This window comes from Taurulus bubalis (assembly GCF_910589615.1).
Source record: "Taurulus bubalis genome assembly, chromosome: 1".
NCBI classification, from domain to species: Eukaryota; Metazoa; Chordata; class Actinopteri; order Perciformes; family Cottidae; genus Taurulus; species Taurulus bubalis.
Genome location: NC_136589.1, coordinates 21072178 through 21091409, shown reverse-complemented (window position 1 = coordinate 21091409; position 19232 = coordinate 21072178). Strand labels below are relative to the sequence as shown.

At 42.9% G+C, this 19232-nt stretch overlaps 1 protein-coding gene across 1 annotated transcript; it reads right to left on the bottom strand.

Moving 5' to 3' along the window:
• Positions 1 to 2049: 2049 nt before the first annotated feature.
• Positions 2050 to 18574, bottom strand: xkr4 (XK related 4; the record flags this gene model as incomplete). Its single annotated transcript, XM_079232527.1, has 4 exons — positions 2050 to 2650; positions 3185 to 3539; positions 8089 to 8288; positions 17865 to 18574. The coding sequence occupies 4 exons, from the start codon at positions 18572 to 18574 to the stop codon at positions 2050 to 2052; spliced, it is 1866 nt and encodes a 621-aa protein (XP_079088653.1).
• Between the last annotated feature and the right edge of the window lie 658 nt (positions 18575 to 19232).

Here is a 19232-nt window from a genome sequence, read left to right as displayed (position 1 = left end):
AAATCCCTTTGTTAGCATTTCTCACTAAAGCCAGTGGACACTACCAACACCATGCTGACTTGTGTTGTATGGCTTGGTGTAACATTGTTAAAAGCTGCTGGGAAAAAACAGGACCATGTTCCCCAGAAGGTGACATGTTTATAAGAATAAGCAGACTTGAAGTCAAAATGTCGCCTATTGCAGACACATACACACTCACACCACAAAAAAAGACACATAATGACTTCAGGACCTTCTACATCATCTCAAGTATAAAAAAAATGCTGCATGATGTGTCAGAGTACTGTACATCCTGGTGGTTGGTTTAGGTTGACTGAGATGGCTGCTGAGCCTCTTCTTCTCCATCCTCGACTCATTTCCATTTCCTCACATCCTTTCCTGCCCCCCCACCCCCCCTACACACACACACACACACACACACACACACACACACACACACACACACACACACACACACACACACACACACACACACAAAACAAGACGAGCAGAGATCAGCATCACTGCACAACCAGGTTTATGAGGCTGGACTGCAAATAGTTGAGTTGAGCTGCCAGGAAGATATTTTTCTTGGCATTGTGTGAGTTTGACTTCCTTATGGGAGAAAGATAGTGAGGTTGTGTCTGTCCAGCTTTCACCACTTCTTTCTTGTTTCCTATCCTTCTTTCCTTCCAGGCTTGGTTGATTTTATCCAAACACAACACAATGACTGAGTTTAGATGCTACTTTGACCACTGTCTTCATGTAGTTCACTTTCAAGACCTTTTTCCAGTGTATACATAATAATCCAAGAAGAATGAAATATCTAGTCTAGAGTAGAACTTTTTGGACTTCCCAGAGATCTATAATGCTGGGTTCAGACTACACAATATTTGTGTCTGTTATGATGGTCACTGTGTCAGATTAGGCCGAGAGACATGACAGATTATCGGCCAATCAAAACTTGCACGTGATTTCATCTAGAAGTTGCTAGGTAGAAGAATGTAAACAAACAACGGCTGTGTGCATGATGCTGGCTGTTTGGTAAAAGCCTAAAAAAAGAAAAAAAATACTGTCGCCTTTCCTCTGTTTCACAGTTCCTCCGGCAGCAACTTCATTCTTCTCACTTCGTCATGTTTACCGCTATGCGTGAAAGGGCACCTTTTGCTCTTACTGGGCAAAGTCACGGACATGAGGGAACAGATGTTAATCTTTCTTTCAGGATGTTGTGAGGTCATCAAGTTGTCCACCATGAGACGCTGCCCAAGATAAACCGATCAATTGTCGCGCCCGATTCCTGTTTTTTGTCCCCGGTCTGAGCTGACGCCGTACGTCTGCCGGGTCGGGCTCTAATCAAGCTGATGTTGTGTAGTCGGAACCCAGTGTGAGGTGTTCCAACTGTTCCGAATCTAGAAGACATTTCCAAAGAACCTTTTTGGCACTAAGAGAACAGGGCTTTATCATGTATATAGTGATGGAAGTGCCCACCCAGTTGTGGCTACTATAGGATCACATCATCAGAACTTCCAAACAGTAGGTCACCAACACATTAGGACAAACAGTTTCTACTGACGCTGAATGAGGGATCCTTTCCTTTCATCACATTAGAGGAATTTCTGTGTAATTCAGGTGTCATTTAGGTTAAGGTGGACTATCCGATGAATTAAAACGTGTCTGGATGGACATATATCCTTTACTTTTCAACCTTAACCAAACAGTGCATGAGCAGAGTGTCGAAGCATTTGCATTAAGTTTATTCCATACGGGATTTCCCTGATGAGCGGAAGTAAAAATACCAGCATCAATGCTGCAAAGAACCCAAACACATCTGATGACATCAACTGCACTTGTGCCAAACTGCTCCTCCGATCACTGCCAACAGGGCTGAATGTTCCTGGGTGGGCACTGATGTCGAGGAATAGAAAAAGAAAAAGAGTAATGAGGGATGATAAGTGGAATTGTTGCTAGTAACAAATTATTTATTGCCACAGTCCCTGTTGCTGTTTATGTGATAGCAGGATACTCCTCTGACGGCTGCACCCCACGATGGGTTCTGAGAGCAGGTCGGAACTATAATGTGGTCTCATATTCTAGCCTCTCCTGCACCAGAGCGTCATCTTTGTACTGCAGCCGTGGAGGGGTCAGCGAGCAGTCCATGGCCAGGATTGCCTTGCGTATACTGCGGTCGAGGACATGGCGCTCCCAGGCTGGGTAGCGGTTCCTACAAAGGTCGATCTTGATGACGGTCTCTTCGAGGCGTGGAGCACGAGACGATGGCGTGGATGGCACTGTGGGTCGGACCTGAAAAACTGGCATGCAGCCGTCCCGCTCAGAATACTTCCCCACGTCCCGCTCCAGGGTTGTGGTGGCACCTCGGTTAGAACGTAGTGAGTTGGTGGCACCTTCAGATGGTAGTGTAGAGAACTGAGCAGTGGGGTCTAGGTCGAGACCCTGGCCACTTGGCGAGCGCCCAAAGCGTGGCCCATTAGGATGGAAAAAGGCATAGTACATGAGCATGAAAACCACACCAGTGAGGAAACTGCTGAAGATGACACAGAGGGCTGGCACTGCAAAGGCGTCGGTGGTGTGAGGCGACCGGTAGAGATACCACAACGCACTGAGAGCAGCATTTTCCACCAGAATCACCAGGTAATAGATGAAAAGCCGACACCTGCAAAAAGACATGATGAAAAAAATTAATAAGAACCCAATAAGTTAACAAAGCATGAAGCAGCTCCAGTACTAGCACGTTATAGTGTGCAGTTGGAAATGCTTATGTTCTATTTGGACAATGGGTAATGAATCAGTCCATTTTTACAACACAGATACCTCTACAACGGCTCTCCAAATTGATATTACCAGAGGATGATTTCCAATGATTCCATTAGAGCCTCCGTTTAGCCAACACATCCACCACTTCCACTTATTGTTTAAAATATACTGTTAAAGTGTTAAAAATGTATTGTTTTGAACTGTTGTTTTTGTCATTTACTCATAGACTTCTATACAATCTGACCTCTAGTTTCCTGCTAAAACCTGCTTTAAAAGCCCAGTTGGTAGTATATATTGGAATATAAAAGGTGCAGCTCAAAAAGGTTACTTCTATAAATCAGTTGAATCCCAAAATTGAGCCTAGATCAAGCCACTGAACCCAATTTATTTATTCAGAGGTCTACATCACACTGAATGGAGTTGAGAGTGTCACCTTGTCCGTCCCTCTTTGACGTTGAACCAGGTGAAGATGTAGATTATGCCCACCACCATGTCAAACACAATCTCCTCCCACTTGCTGATGCAGAAGTCTGTCTCGCAGTGGACAATCCAGAAGGTCATGATGCACCAGTGCAGGACAATGAAGATGCCAAAGTAGAGTTGGAACACAGAGGCAAACAGGGCGAAGGTGATGACCCTCGCAGCAATAGTGAAGAAGTGCCAACAGAACTGGATGATCACAGCCAGGTAGCTGATGGGCTTCTTGTCATCCCGAGACTCTCTCAAGGCCTTCTGGTAGGAGGCCAGGGCCCAGGCCAGAGAGACAAGGGAGGCTGCAGCTGTCATACCTGCAACAGTCAGGCACACAGAGACACATTATGGGAACAGTACAGAAACACACACATTTTGGAAAACATGCTTAAATGCTTCATCTCTGCGCATCTATTACACAGACCCAGTATGTGTTTACCCTAGTTTAGCAACAACGCTGCATGCAGGGGAAAATGTTCGCTTAGAATATTCATTTTTTCTTCTTTTTTTAGATTAGATTAAAATTGTATTGTCATTACAGGTAAGACAACAAAATGCAGTTTAGCCAAAGTGAAAAAGCTGAATAATGTGCAGAATAATATACAGGACAAATTATACAATAAATAGAATGTGGAATAAACAGAAAGGGTGTAAAGGTTCAGTAAGTGACAGCTGAGGGAAAGAAGCTGGTCCTGAGTCGCAGAGTCCTGAAAGGAGGGCAAACAGTCGATGCCTTGGTTGAGAGGTTTCACTGGCAATTCCTTCACACCGGGGCTACGCAATGCAACATTTTATCATACAATGTGTTGTATTACATGTTATGAAAAGTAACTTTCCGTGTGTTCTTGCACAGGCGATAAGTGTTCATTTTACCTACTTGTTTAAGTTGATGAAGTTTGGGTTCAAATAAGTATGCTTCTTATGTAAAACAATTGTTATTATATAATGTAATATGTGGCATTAGTTAAGTACGTAAGTAACGTAACAAAACAACTTGAAAACGAGATTTGTGACAAAATGTATTACATTTTTACTTAAAAAAAATTTAATATAGTCTAACGTCTAATGCATCTGCATTCACACATTATTGCCTAGCTTCTGATCAGTAAAAAAAGTATAAGAAGCATCGTAGGTTTCATTAAAGTCCTGTCTTGCTGTTGGATAACATTACTGACAGGTAACGTACTATCTAGTACTCAGACGTAGTGGTGTATATTAGTGAATTAGTAAGGGAGTTTAGCTTTTGACCGATTCGCTCTCTGCAGGGGGAGCACAGCTAGCTGCGGTTATGCTAATGCAGGGTGAGCAGGAACGCAGGGTGTTCTGTCCGATCAGACAGTTTGGAAATGATACCTGAGGAGAGCGAGTAAGACGGTCTGAGCGTGTGAGTCATTTGGTCTGATAAAGGTTCTCTAGTCAACATTCTGAACATTAGTAATGTTAGCCGCTAGCTGTCGGCTCATCTATCGCCATGTTGAGAGTTGTGTGGAGACAATCCCTCTATCATGGATTTGCTCTGAATGCCTAGGCTTTCTTTTATATTGTAATACTGTTATACACCGATGTTCTAATGAACCTTTCGGTGAAGCCTCTATTGTATAAGTAACTCGTAATTTTGATATTAAATAGAGTAACTCGGGCAACGTTTGTGAAGATATTCAGCTTTGTGCAGCTTCAACAGGGTTTTTACTCATGCTAGTCTCGTGGGTAAATAGTCAGCTCACAACAGTCAAACAATTAGGGTGTCGACTTGTACGTGAGTTTATGTTTAGTAGAATGCACTAATGCAGATGGCTCGTGATGTATGATGCCCATATTTTTCTTATATTCTTGGGAAAGTTTTCCTGTTGGAAGTATTTACCCATCTGTTATTTTTATTTTTGAACTATGACATTAAATTGGGTTGATGAAGGTGAAATCATTCGATTGAATGATTTTTATGACAAAGGTTGTTTTTTTTAGACCGCTTTCATCACATTTGATACTGCTTTACTATATTTTACACTATATTTGCTCATGTTGCACTTTCACAATGTGTCTGTATGTATGATATAAGCTTTATAAATCACAATATACCTTCAGTAAGTACGTATAATCAGAGCAGAATGGAGAGATATAAATGGCTCCCGTGTGCTTCTCACTCAAAGCAACACAACACACAAAAGCAGACATCTATCTGCTACACAACAAAGATGGTGACAGGGGTAGCCTCTATGTGCGTAGAAGACATAACCATGTAAAATGCATGACTTTTACTTTTTCAAACACAAAACAGAACACAAAACTTTTTCAAACACGATTCGCATAAATGTTTTTTTATGTGACATTTTAAGCATGTGCATGCATGTGTATGAATTGCAAAATGGATGTAGTTATCCGTTTGAAATTGTGCCAGAAGTATGCACACTTTATTAATCCCTTGAAGGGAAATTCTATTGTATCAGTTAACTGGCACTTCTCCAGCAGTACACACTCCGTACTTGGTCGGAGCTGGACTTAAACATCCGGTTCCTAAGCCAAGTGTCCACGAGCCGTACCACTGCCACCCCAGTGTTTACATTTTTACAAAAAAATGTAATAATATGGTACACTTAAGGAGTACAGCAAGACCTCAGCAGCTCCTCAGTCCACTTATGTAAAACTGTTGTAAAACGGTTCTACTCGAGTGACTGTGCGTACTGTCAATAACCATCCTGCATTTTGTGGCACTCTCATTGGCAATGCCAGAGAGTATAATTTACTTTGATAGCTTTAAGTATATTTCTGAGGTCTTATTTTATTAGATTGTTGTAAGTAGGACTTTGATGACATGTGTAACAGGCACGTGCACAGATAGACCCCTAGTGGTGCTCAAGCACCTGCCCTTTTGCCCTGGATGAGAAAAGTGCCCCTTCTGCTGGAGCCCAATTTTTTCTTCATTCATCAGTATTTAAGAATAAAGATGACTCTCTCTGTCATCAATTCCCCCCAAATGTGTTTTGATATCTGACGGGCCATTTATTTGAGTTCTTGTGAGCATTTCGCCTCGACATGCTCCACAGCGCTCACAAGCCCCCGCGCGCCCGTCCCTCCTCCTCCTCCTCTTAGTGCTCATACAGTGCTGAGCGCCAGGCCAAACAGGTGCAGCCTACTTCATCTCTGACCCGCAGCATCAGACAAACAGGTAATGACGGTGTTTGTTCAATCCCCCGACGTTGTTTGGTGATAAATTAACCACAACATTAACGCCGCTGAAAACATTACGTCGCAACTGGTCCGACGTTTCCTAAAAAAAATAAAACAAAAAACCTTGTCCAGCTGTTTACTTACGTTTGTCATGTTTAATGAAGAGAGAGAGGGAGATATACAGGCAGACATCATATTTTTGTTGTTGTATAAATGCCGTTTAGACATGTTGAATTTTATGTTTGTCACGAGAATTCACAGCTAGAAAAAATTTACAAAACTGCGATTAACTTCGCATTCATCCTCTGCATGGAAATCAGCACCCCGCCATTTTAAGTCACTGCTCTTGCATCAAACGCTCTGCAAGAAGAAAGCCTGGACCGCTCCACAGCCTACAAGCTAATTGATGGTGTAATTCACACAATAAGCATTGAGGTCTGAGGAGAAGTTTGACGAGATATTTCAAGGTGCGCCAGAGAAGGCAGAGACTCTCACCATTCCTTTTCCTATGTTGTGCCTGGTCAGGAGAGGAAAGTGCCAGTGCGTTTCCAACACAGCACAACTGCATCGTAAGTGAGTTATGAGATTGACTATGTGGAGTCATACTACAGGAAAAGTGTTCCACTCCAGCTTCCCCTCGAAGAACCTGCAAGAAATCCTTGCCATTGTGGAGGAGAACACTGGCCAGCTCATCTTTCCAACATGTGTGAAGATGGTAAGGATCTATGCAACACTGCCAGTGACAACAGCTTCAGTGGAAAGATCCTCCGACTTTCTCCTGCTTGCCATTGAGACATTGAAATAAATCACAGTGAAGTAATACAAATCTTCCAAGAGATGGCACCAAGGAGGATGTTCCTGTGAAGATCCTTTAATTTATCCAGAGCTGAGTTTTGATAAGTTTTAAGTTAGAATATTTTTGTATTGCATTTGGTTATACAATATGGCCTTGTTTTGTCTGTTTTTGACTGTTATTCATTTATGTAACTTATTGAATATGGGTAGATGTATGTTTCTATGATAGCTGGCTGCAAAGCCCAATAAAGGACTCAGAGTCAACATTGGGTCTGAGCCGAACAGCACAGCTTGTTAGTGTCTCTCTTCACCATCTTGTTGCAGACTCGGACGCCTCTGAAATAGAGCTAGCTCTGACACTTCTTGTCGAGGTCCCCCATGTTCCCAGCCCACTCTAGCCCGTCATCCGGGTACAGTCTAAGGCAGGGGTGTCAAACATACATTCCGCAGGATGGATCAACAGCCGTTGTAACGAAAATTCAGGGAGAATGTACAAGCTGCAAATGGAGGATACAGCTTTTGGACATTTCACTGTATTTTTCCCCGCGAGGCATTGTGTTGCAAGTCGTTAAAAATGGATCACATCATGAAAATGGCGTCACAAAGCGAGGGAATCTGCAGAGGCGAGCCCAGGCAGATAAACAGTGGGCTGATGTCTGAAGGCTTTTCTCTTGGCCGGTTCTCACTACTTCAAAGGACTGTTTGAAGGTTAAGACTTGGTTTTAAGGTTCAGGGTAGAATTAGGTTCATGTTAGGTCAAGAGAGATGCAGTCTACATCCCAAGGGTTTAGTTCGTGGTGCACAGGCCCATGTGAAATAATATTAAACTCTTCTAAAAATACAACACCCTCTAACCCTAACAAATTAGGGTTTGTGAGTGTGCTTGTGTGTAAGTGAGTGTGTTACCTTGCACAGCCTGGAGCTTGTGTGTCTGTATAATGATGCACAACTGCAGCACCAGTTGCGGCGCGCTCTCCAGAAAGGTCGCCAGCAGATGCAGCATGCTCACATCTGCAAACTCATAGACCATCCTCCAGTAGTAACGCCAGCGCTCTGTCTCAGCACTCTGACGACTCCGAACGCCCAGGTAGATGGTGTGAAAATACCTGGAGGACATAGAGGAAAAATATCATGCTTCAGCATCCACATCACATGTAACAGTGCACAAAGAAGTAGAACGGTACGTAAGTCGTTTGTCAAATGTATCTGCCTCTTTGACAGTCTTCTACTTATATCGATATATAAAACACAGATGGCTGCAGAGGTGCACTGGTAGTTGTGAACAAATGTTGCCTGCCTATATATGAAAGTCAGGCTGGACACAAATTCTAGGTTGTTCCGGGTTGAGAGCTCAAATTAAGAAAACATCTTTACCACTCTTTCTCCCAGAAGCATTTGGTTCTGAAAAGCCTTTCAGGAAGAATCTTTTTGGAACCCTTATTTCTAATTGTATAAAGTGTTTGTAGATTGGATCAGAAAGGAGCGGGGCCGCCAACCCTCTGATTGAAAGACGGGCGTGCTACCCACTTAGCCACAGTCACCCTGTATCATAGAATCATACACGTCTTAAACTTGTCTTTCAAATCCTGATTTGCAGACGAAGCACGGCTTAAATTCAGTTTTTATCTACAATGCCCAAAGTGGGTAAAGTTCCTTTCAAAAGCAAGGAAAATATCAACTTTCTTAGTGGAGACACAAAGAACCTGTGCTATATAGTCTATACTTTCACCATGCAGTTTCATTTGAAAAGACCGGATTGCAACATGGACGTTGCCTGAGCAGCGATCATCTTCAGCTCCAATTTTACCTCTCTAGACCCGAGGCAAGAGCTCATTTAATGAAGTGAATTAATTATTACTTTTCAGTCTATCTGTGGCCTACATTTTAATGTGTGTCTCTCTTTCTATCACTGAAATATCACCGACACATGGCATTCATTTAGCAGCAGCCTAATAGGCCGTGAAATGAAGTTCCACTATCAATAAAGAATTTGAAACTGAAATCTGGGCTGAGGGCAATAAAGCTGCAGCCTGTCCATGGACAGATGGACATGACACGTATCTCACTGTTTGTGTGTGTTTGTGTCTACAAATACAGATACAACCTTGTTAACCTCTCCGGCTACATTCACGCTGTATCTGAAGGAGTTCTGACTGCTTCTCTCACATCTACAGAAAAGAAAAGTCAGCTCATTTAGCCGTGAAGCAAGGCCACCCTCACCGCCGTCAGTACTGCCAGCATTACCATGGCAATGCTACTCTTCATGATAGGATATTTATGGCACTGGACCATTTGTCTACACTGAGCATGAAACTGGCTTCTGGAGGCTCGAGGTACCAGTGTCCCACTGAAGAACCATCTGAACGGCAATTTCAGAAAAAGAATGGTGGCCACTGTTGTACTAAGCACCTCACATTTTAGTTTCATAACCTGCAGGCCTGCTGTTGTATTTGAATTTCAGTCCTAGTACATCGTCTACTGATGATATACTTTTTTTTTAAATGGCTCGGGGTACCACGAGGGCTAAAAGGTTTGGGCTGCTGTCTACTCTCAAATACAAAGTGCAGCCAATGCAGTGCATTAAGGCCTCACTTTGCTTCAAACCAACGAGATCATATGATTTGCTCTGCCTTTTCTGCTGACCTGTGGTCGTTTTAACAGTGACATGGAGCACACCTGGGCCTGTTGTTTCCCATGCATGGAGGTCGGAGCAGCAGTCAGTCCTGTACAGGTCGCCTCTCCCCACTTACCTCTGTGTGCCTCTTGTTCTCTTTTTCTTTTGCGTTTTTCAACAGAACTTTCACTCATCTACTTGATAAATCAACAATTTGAAATTCAGAGCACATCTGTTGACTTCAACATGGTGAAGGCTGAGCCGGCGGCTAGTAGGTAACAGTGCAAACAACGGGGACAGTAGTTTACCTGTGGGGGAACCGGAGAATGGGGCGTTATCAGCTGTAACCAGCGACGGCCACGAGCTAGCTAGTGGGGCTCACATGCACTAACGTGCACGGCCGGTCCAACTATGTCAACAAAGGACAGCTATTAGAGATTATGGATTACAACGACTATATCTTTACAGAGCAAATTGTTGTTTGCTGCAATATTACTGCTTTAGATCCTGTATACAGAACCTTTAAGTTGTAAATAGATGATTATATTATTTATAGATCCATGTGTCATCAAATGTTGTCCGATAGCTGGGCCACGTAGAGGGGGTTACATGGTAATATGATCCGACACGGATTTGTTTGAATTACTGTCACTGCCATTACGGCCTTTGACCTGGCGAACCATGAAATGAAGGATGAAATTGATGGATGAAATAAAGCAAAATTTAAAACTCGGGTCTTCTGGTCTAAACTTTGGCAGCAGTAGTCAGGATCATCAGAATCAGGTCTTAAAGAATCTGTCATGATTTCAACCCTGCCTCCATCAAAACAACTAAACAGCATTCCCAGTTACGTTTCAAGGGAAACATATTTTCTACCCGATCACGGTTACAGTTTTAATATGATATTAACGTTGAGAAATACTTTTTTTAAATGTTGACGTCAAAAACAAACGTAATTTGGGCGAAAATACATTTCGCTCGTGACGCATTGACAATGCAGTTTTGTTGGAAAGGCGGAAGATTTCTAGTTCTTGGCAATGAATATCATGTATTACAGTGCAACATGATGTGTTTTTAATGGTTATATAAATAGTTTTGGGCAACAATGGAGCTCTATGGAATGCGTTGTATAAATGGTAAATGGACTGTACTTGTAAGGCGCTTTTCTAGTCTTCTGAGCACTCAAAGTGCTTTAACACTACATGTCACAGTTCCCCATTCACACACATACATACACTGATGGAACAGCCTCCGGGAGCAACTTGGGGTTAAGTGTCTTGCCCAAGAAAACATTGACACGGACTAGTGGAGCCGGGAATCGAACAAATGATCCTCTGATGAAGGACGACCATGCTCACCACTGAGCCGCTATATCGGGCATTGACTCACACACACACATGACACATTACTAAAAATACAAATAATATTTGGAATTACTAAATAATATCAGTAGAACATTCATTGTTGGTTTGGTTCTGCACATGGGATTTGTTGACAGTCAGAAAAATGAAGAATATTGCCATCCTCAAAACTACCTCAATTAATATGTTATTGATTAACCAAATAAACAAAATAAATAAGCCTCTGTAGACTTTGTCTTGTTGTTATAAAATAAAATGTGTTTAGTAACTTGAGTGTTGCACTGACGATTTTGTTTCTGAGGTCTGCTCTCGGTTACACATCTCAGTATTGAACTGATCGAGACGTTTCAAAGCATACTCCGCTCTATCTGGAGCACACTGGTATTTGGTCGAGAATCAAAGTCCCTCCCATCCTAATTGTACTGTGCTGATCTGTTGAATGGGTTTAAAATATGAAGAAACAGCTGGATGAGCTTCCAGCAGCTTAAGTGAAATGTGTATGTAGTTCATTGACAGGCTGTGTTTAGCTTCTGGTGAACACATCTTGTAGTGTGAGAAAAATAAATTGTCTCCCTACACTAGTTTCCAAATCCATTAGTCAGGCGGCACAGCAGCAACACGACACCTCGTCTGTTTGGTACACAGTCAGTGTAGCCAATGACCCAGACAATCTGAGAATTAACTGGTTTGATTGTATTTCTAACGCACAAGGAGAAATATTTCTATAGGTTTGAACAAGCTGTTGCTACAATGATCAAGTCCGTGTTTGTCAGCATTACCTTGCCAGTGAGTAGGAGAGAGCCGGGGTCCGACAGACCTCAGGCCAGCTGTGTGCAACATATGGGTTTCAGCTAGTGTTCACAGCTTTCTGCATATTCGGAACATGTCTCACACATCTGTGTTCCCTGAGAAGTCATACATTTGAGAAAAAAGACCTGTCCTATAGTCTGCTGTGCATTACGTCATTGCTGTGCTGGTATGGGAGCTTCCCCTTCAGACCGTCTGCCAGGCCTGCCGGACCAAATGCCACTGAAAGCAGTCGACTGCCTCAGAAGAAGACCGAGGAGAGCCGAGTTCACATTCCTCCTAATTCAAATTTTGTACAAATGCACTATATGGATAAAGACTGTTTTTGCATTGCTTTGACAGGTTTGATTTCGCTGCCAAATGCATTTCGTGGTGCATGCCTGTGTTGCATAATGACAAATAATTATCCTTGAGCTGCACAAGCCACATTCACCACTGTGCCTCTACATGCCATGCCACATTCTGGTCTGTGTCGTTGCCAATTTTTCAAAGCCTTCCTGCTTCCTGTCACTTTTTTTATCTCATTATGCCTCCGCAGCAGCGGTAGCATTAGGTTTTTTGGGTTGTCTGTCCGTTCGTTTGATCCATTCTCGTGAACGCGATATCTCAGGAACACCTGGAGGGAATTTCTTCAAATTTGGCACAAACGCCCACCAGGACTCAAAGATAAGCTGATAACATTTTGGTGGCCATAACTCAATAATTGATATGCTAATTATGACATCACACAAATGTCTTCCAGAATAAAATAAAGACATGGTGGACATACGTGGATGTAAACTGCAACTTTACCAATTGGTGGAGGCAAACAACCATTAGGTGTTAATTCTAGTTTGAATTATTTTATTTACTTTTTCCCATTCTGACGCAATATTGGAAATATTGTAAGCATTTCCTATTTCCTTAGCAGTGTGAGGAAGACATGGAATGGTACAGAGCTCCACCTGCTTCTGAGAGAGAGTCTCATTACAATACAGTCTGCTGCTCTCTCCTCACCCCCCTCACTTCTCACTGTTCCTCTCCTGCTCTGGAAGTAGACTGTGAATAATGCAAGAGGCAGGCCTTACATACACACACACACACACACACACACACACACACACACACACACACACACACACACACACACACACACACACACACACACACACACACACATTATACATTCCCTACACCCTGATCTTAACCAACAACAACCAACCAAATGTTCAACCCTAACCCCAACATCAGAGTTAAGGTCGGCATGTTTTTTTAAATAATAATCACTCTCTTCTTAACTCTGGTTTGGTCTCCACCAACTCCTGAGAATAATTTCTGGCTGTTTAACTGATAAATGCTCCACTGTGTCTCTAATTCCTCATCTCCACTGCATGGTTTGGCTTAACTTGACTCGGCTCACTTTTGGTCCCAGGTCCTTTTCTCTATTTCGTTGTGCACGGCGGATAGTAACCCCTCAGTGACTCAGCTGATCGCCAAAGCGACGACCCGTGAAACTGCCATCACTGCCATCATCTTCAACGTGACACTCACTGAGTCCTTTCATTCGAAAACCAAACAGAAGAACTTTTGCACTTTAAAAAATTACTGACAGTTACTTGTTTAAAAATGGCGCTTTTGTGCAGGATGTCCCGCAGTTAGCTATTCTCTCTGACCAATCAGTGGTCAAAGGGCTGTTTAGATTTTTGAAAACCCAAACATGGGCGAGTCGGGTTGAGATATCTAGTGGAAGTGTAGCCAGTTTACAAGCTAATTATAAACCAATGAATTACCATCAGATGATAGTTTACAGATACAGTCACAGATTTCCCCTCCAAGCGACATTTTCACATTGCATCGATTCATTTGACTCAAACACATGAATTCATGCAGGTTGAGGTAGAACCAAGGAACTACAGTATCTGCATATATATTATCAATTTACACATTCCAAGTACATGAGGTGATATGCATTGGTGTAGATCTGTTTTAACTGATTTTATTGGCTTCATCAGCCAAGACCTGGCAAGACAATGAATAGTTCACTTAAAGCAGAGGGCAGGGATTATCTAGCCACAATGAATATGTATATGTTTATAATATACTCTATTATATTCACTGTACAACAGTTAAAGAGTATAGAATAATACTGCTTTTTTTTTTGGGATTATCAAAACAACAAATAGTGTATAGAGCCGGCATCCACTATGGAGAATAAAGAATACAGAGCTGCATGTCCATTAATAGCTCATGAAGATGCTGAACGTCAACTAATGAAAAGTATGATGAGCTTCCAAGTTCAATATGTTGACTGTAATGTAGTTATTGGCACATGCTAGTGAGACTGATCAATAGTCCATTAATGTTTATCTTAAAATCATTTGAAATACTGACACTAACTTTTGATAATATAAACTATTATAATATAAATTGTAGTCCTCTGTTGTATGAAATACAAAAAGGATTCGGAAGCTTTCAAATACTCTCTGATCAATTTTAACCTAATTTAACCTAATGTTATGTTATGATCAATAAAGTGCAGATTCTCCAAATTGCCATCACCTCTTGAAGCTGGTAAAACTTGCCAATGATGATGCGATGATGATGAAAATAAGGAAAGTGTTGTTTATTTATTTGTGAATATATTGTAAATAAATAAACACATCCATAATCTAGAAATCACACCGTGCTTTACCTTCTGGTTGTTCTTGCATTTATTTGAAATATGAATTCCAAGGTAATTAATACATTAATTTTGGCTGGAAAATAAATGTGAAACCCTTGCTTGGGCCTGCAGATGAGCCTGTTATTTCTGAAGTTAAAGCTTGGTGAAAAAAAACATTACTGCTTAATGAAATGAAAGTGAGCCGCACCAAAACTGAGAAAACAAATGGTGAAACTATGAGAGACAGTCTGCTCCTCACTGATACAGCTGCTCTCAGAAAAGTTAGGTGCACAATTAGATGATTGAACGATGTCCACTGAACGTAGCTTCATCTTGTTGTATTTTTACTGAAGCAGCTCTTTATGTAACAAATAAAATATGTTTTTCTTTAACTGCGCCTGGTCTCCTAAAACCTTTCAGCCCTATTACCGATACCTGGGCTATAGGTATCTTCTAAATAATAAATCTGTTCACCAGACATCTTCAAAATTAACACAAATTGCAATGTAAACGTTTTAATGCAGCAACAAATTGCTAAAAATTAAACAGTATTACAATTTCCAGTATTTAATGTATAATGTATAAACATAGCATTTCTTTGAATAGATAGGCCCAATTTCCATCAATATTCAGCTATTTGAGTCAGTATCGGCCCAATATCTGATATTGGTGTATACAAAAAATGACAATCATATACAACAAAACTTGATTACGTTAATTATGTTTCGAGGGAAAAGTATTTTCTGCTGGATCACATTTCTATTATTCTGTGTAAATTCACGCAAGGAGGCGGTCCGAGTGAAGAGGTGTAGTTCCCCCTGCAAACATAATGATTGTATTCAAACATAGTAAGTTACCTCTGAAAGCAGCTCCAGCTTTCTTTCAGCTTCGCATCATATCCAGGAAATGCCCAAAATAAAGATACCACAGCATCAGAATCATTGAAATGAGTTCAGCTGTTACCACATTAACATTAACAGAGCTGCAAATGTGTTACTAAAACGCTGTAAAGCACAAAAAAAGAATGTGACGCTGCCACATCCAGTAGACTTTAGGGGTCTCATTTACATTCTCTTAACAACAAATATTTACACTGGATTTGGCATTCGGGTTTTATTTGTCCAGATTATGAGAGATATCTGTCTCTGACTGTGTTCAAGGCAGGCTGCAAAGACACATTTTGAGGCAGTGAGATGTCATACTAAATCAACATAAATTAGGGCTAAAAGACACATGATCTTAAATGAAATGTCAAATTGTAAATTTTGTCTCCTCTTACAAATTCTGATCTGTCCCACAAACGTGTTTTATAACAATGAAACAAGAACAAATCAGCAGAGATGGACATTTTACCAGGAGTTATTGTCCTTAAATCATCAGCAATTATACATTAAATAGACTTCTTCTTTTTACTATCCTCAAAATCCCAACACATACACAGCCTTTCCTCTTCAGGGAGACCATTTAACCAGCCAATTTCTAAAGCAATGTAACTGAGAGAGGGACCTTTTACTGAAATTGTGATTGATTGTGATGAATACATTTGTCTTGAAGCTGTCATAAAATGGTGAAAAATGACCATTACAATTTCCTACAGTCCAAGTTAACATCTTCAAATGTCTTGTTTGGTCCAAAACCAAAAAAGATATTCAGTTAAAAGTGACAAGAAAACTAAGAAAAGCAGCAAAGCACACTGTGGGAACTGCATGTATAAAATGATTAACTGTCAAACGTTGTTATAATGTTCTGTCAACTAATTAACTTATTGTTTCTGTACTGCTCCAGTAACCAGCTGTTTCTCATGTTACTGTTAGTGTGAAAATTAATGTAAGTTTCCACTAAACGTCAACAGACCAATACAATAGATACAATAAATACAATACAATACAATAAATCACTACTGAGAAAAATCCACGAGCATGTTCAAATTTCTGTCTGAGGTTTGGAGATTTTCATCACATATCACCACTGATGGACACATCAGGTTAAGATTCATGAACGAAAAACTAATTCCGTAATGAACTGTCAATGTACAGGTTCATGTGAGCATGCCAGAAGGTAGGGCTGCTGCAGTCTAATTCATGTATGAATCAGGTGACAGGAAGTATGGAGAACCCTTGTGCTACTATAGTATTACACAGTGTACTATGTACAGTATTACACGGTGTACTGTAAATGTCACAAGGCTGACTCCCATATATGTGCAGCTCAGAACAGGTCAAGCAGACAGTAACACTTTGGCTGCAGCCAGGGCAATGGCTGAGGACCCTGAGGTTATGTGATCTGATTTTGTTGGATTGCTGTGTGTAACTTGCAATTTTGAAAAAAATTATAGGTGACTGGCTACACTCTCTGCTTTGTGCTGCTTGTCTTTGGTTGAACTAAGTAACATGGTTGCAAAGAGTGTCAATTTGTGGTGCATTTCCAATGCAAGTTAAGCTTGGGAATGTTAAAGATTTTGCACAATTTCAATATAAAAATCAGAGCTGCCACAAATAACCGATAAGCAGATTGTAATGCGTCAAAATCATGTTTATAATGTGTTATACATATGGGCATCATAGAAGGTGCTCCCAGCATTTCTTCCATCACTGGTTACTCATGTGCACCCCAGGATACTTCAGTAATAGTTTGCTATGTAGATTTAATGAATGGCTGTCGTCAAACGCAACCATGTGCATCTTGAATTAAGTTTCATTCAAATGTGTGTCTGCACCCGCAGGCTGTTTGGGAAGTTCTTTCCAATGGCACCAAAAGAGAGACGTACCCACAGCATCTGCAGCATCTACTGCTTGACACAAGGTGGGACTGACAGGCCGGGGGCCCACTCCCTGTGTTTCTAGTAAAAGATGGAAAGTAGCCTATCATTGCTGTATGATCAATAGCCAGCAGTATATGGTTATATGAAGATAAGTGACCTGAATGCTTCCCACAGTATCACGACCAGTGGATCTGCAGATGGGAGCATGTCAAAGATGGCAGCTGGTAGCCACGCTGTAAGCCTCTGGACTCATTCAGAGGCCAATGGTGCCAAGAATGCCAACTACTGTCAGAGCAGCCCTCTGCTCATTCATTCATTTAAACCACACATAAAAAACAAATCACACACACACGCGCACACACGCACACACGCACACACACGCACACACACGCACACACACACACACACACACACACACACACACACACACACACACACACACACACACACACACACACACACATGCCGTCATTACCCATCCCAAGGCCCCCTTCCTACCTCCATATCTGGCCCATCTGGAGGATGTGGATGACGGACTGGCCGAACCAGACGCAGAAGGAGTAGTAGGCCGAGCGTTTCCTCCCCCTGCCGCCCCCCGGGGTGCTCGCGGTGCTGTTGGTCGTGGTGTTCTTGCTGGCGGTCGACGCCTGCCTCTGCGGCGTGGCCGGGTGGTGCGGAGCGGTAACGTCGCCGTGCGAGGCCGAGCCGCTCAGCAGCTTGTTCCCGTCCATGTGGCCGCTGTCGGCGGCGGATTCGGCGCCGTCCTCGGTGCCGAAGTCGTGGACGAACCATCTGAAGCTGAAGAGCTGGACCGAGAAGGAGCCCAGCACCACGAAGAAGAGCGTCAGGCCGAACCACCAGTAGTCGCGGCGGAGGTAGTAGTCGACCGACAGCCACACGTCGGTGCCCACGTCGGCCAGATACACGGCCACCGCGGCTGCAATCCACAGGCAGTCCCACACCGTGTATTTCTGCTGCTCCCTGCCCGGGCGAAGGCACGTCGAGTTGGAGCCCCCGCCGCTGCCGCCGCCACCGCCGCAGCACCGCGACTCCCCGTTGGCGAAGTCCCCGTCCCCGGTGCCCGCAGAGTCCGGCTGCGCGCCCGGGTGGAGCCCCTGCACCGAGCCGGAGTGCTCGGAGTTCTGCAGCGGGGTGAAGGCCACGTCGCTCTTCTTCATCTTCAGGACCCCGTCCGACTTCGCCGCCATTATTGGACGCTTGTAATGTTACTCTCTTATTTTTGCAGCGGTCCTCCTCTCCGCTTCTCCTCTAGGCTTCCCCCTGCCTTTCTCCGTCGACACCCTTCTGTGTGTGGCTCTCCTCCTCCTTTCTGGGCAGGTCTAGCTCCTTCACACTGCCGCCTGCTCATAATACAGAATCGAGATAAAAACGAGGACTGAGCGAGAGCTTGCTCCGATATTTCGGTCCATAACACGTCTTGATTGGACTTCTCCGGTGTGTGGTCCGCTCACATCCAGCCGACAGAAAGGGGGTTCCGCTTTGTGTCCTGCGCCTGCAGACAGCCTACCCGAACATGCTCTGCTTATGCGGTTTGTCCCTCTTTGTCCTCGATGAGTCCTGGTGCTGAGACAGATGTTGAAGGTGGAGATGGAGACGGAGACAGGAGCGGAGGAAAGGGAGGAAGGCTGCATCCATCTGCCCGTTCTATGGCACAGACTTAAAACTATGACATCATCCTCCTCTCTCTCCCTCGACGACTCTCTCCCTCCTAATGCCAGTCTCTCGGTCTCGCGGCTGTTTGCGTACCATTTGAGCTCCGTTACAGCACAAAGTAAAGACTATACTGTGGTCAGAAATCTGCTATTGCGGGGGAATAAATCCGCCGCTCAGTTGACCTGTCAGCGC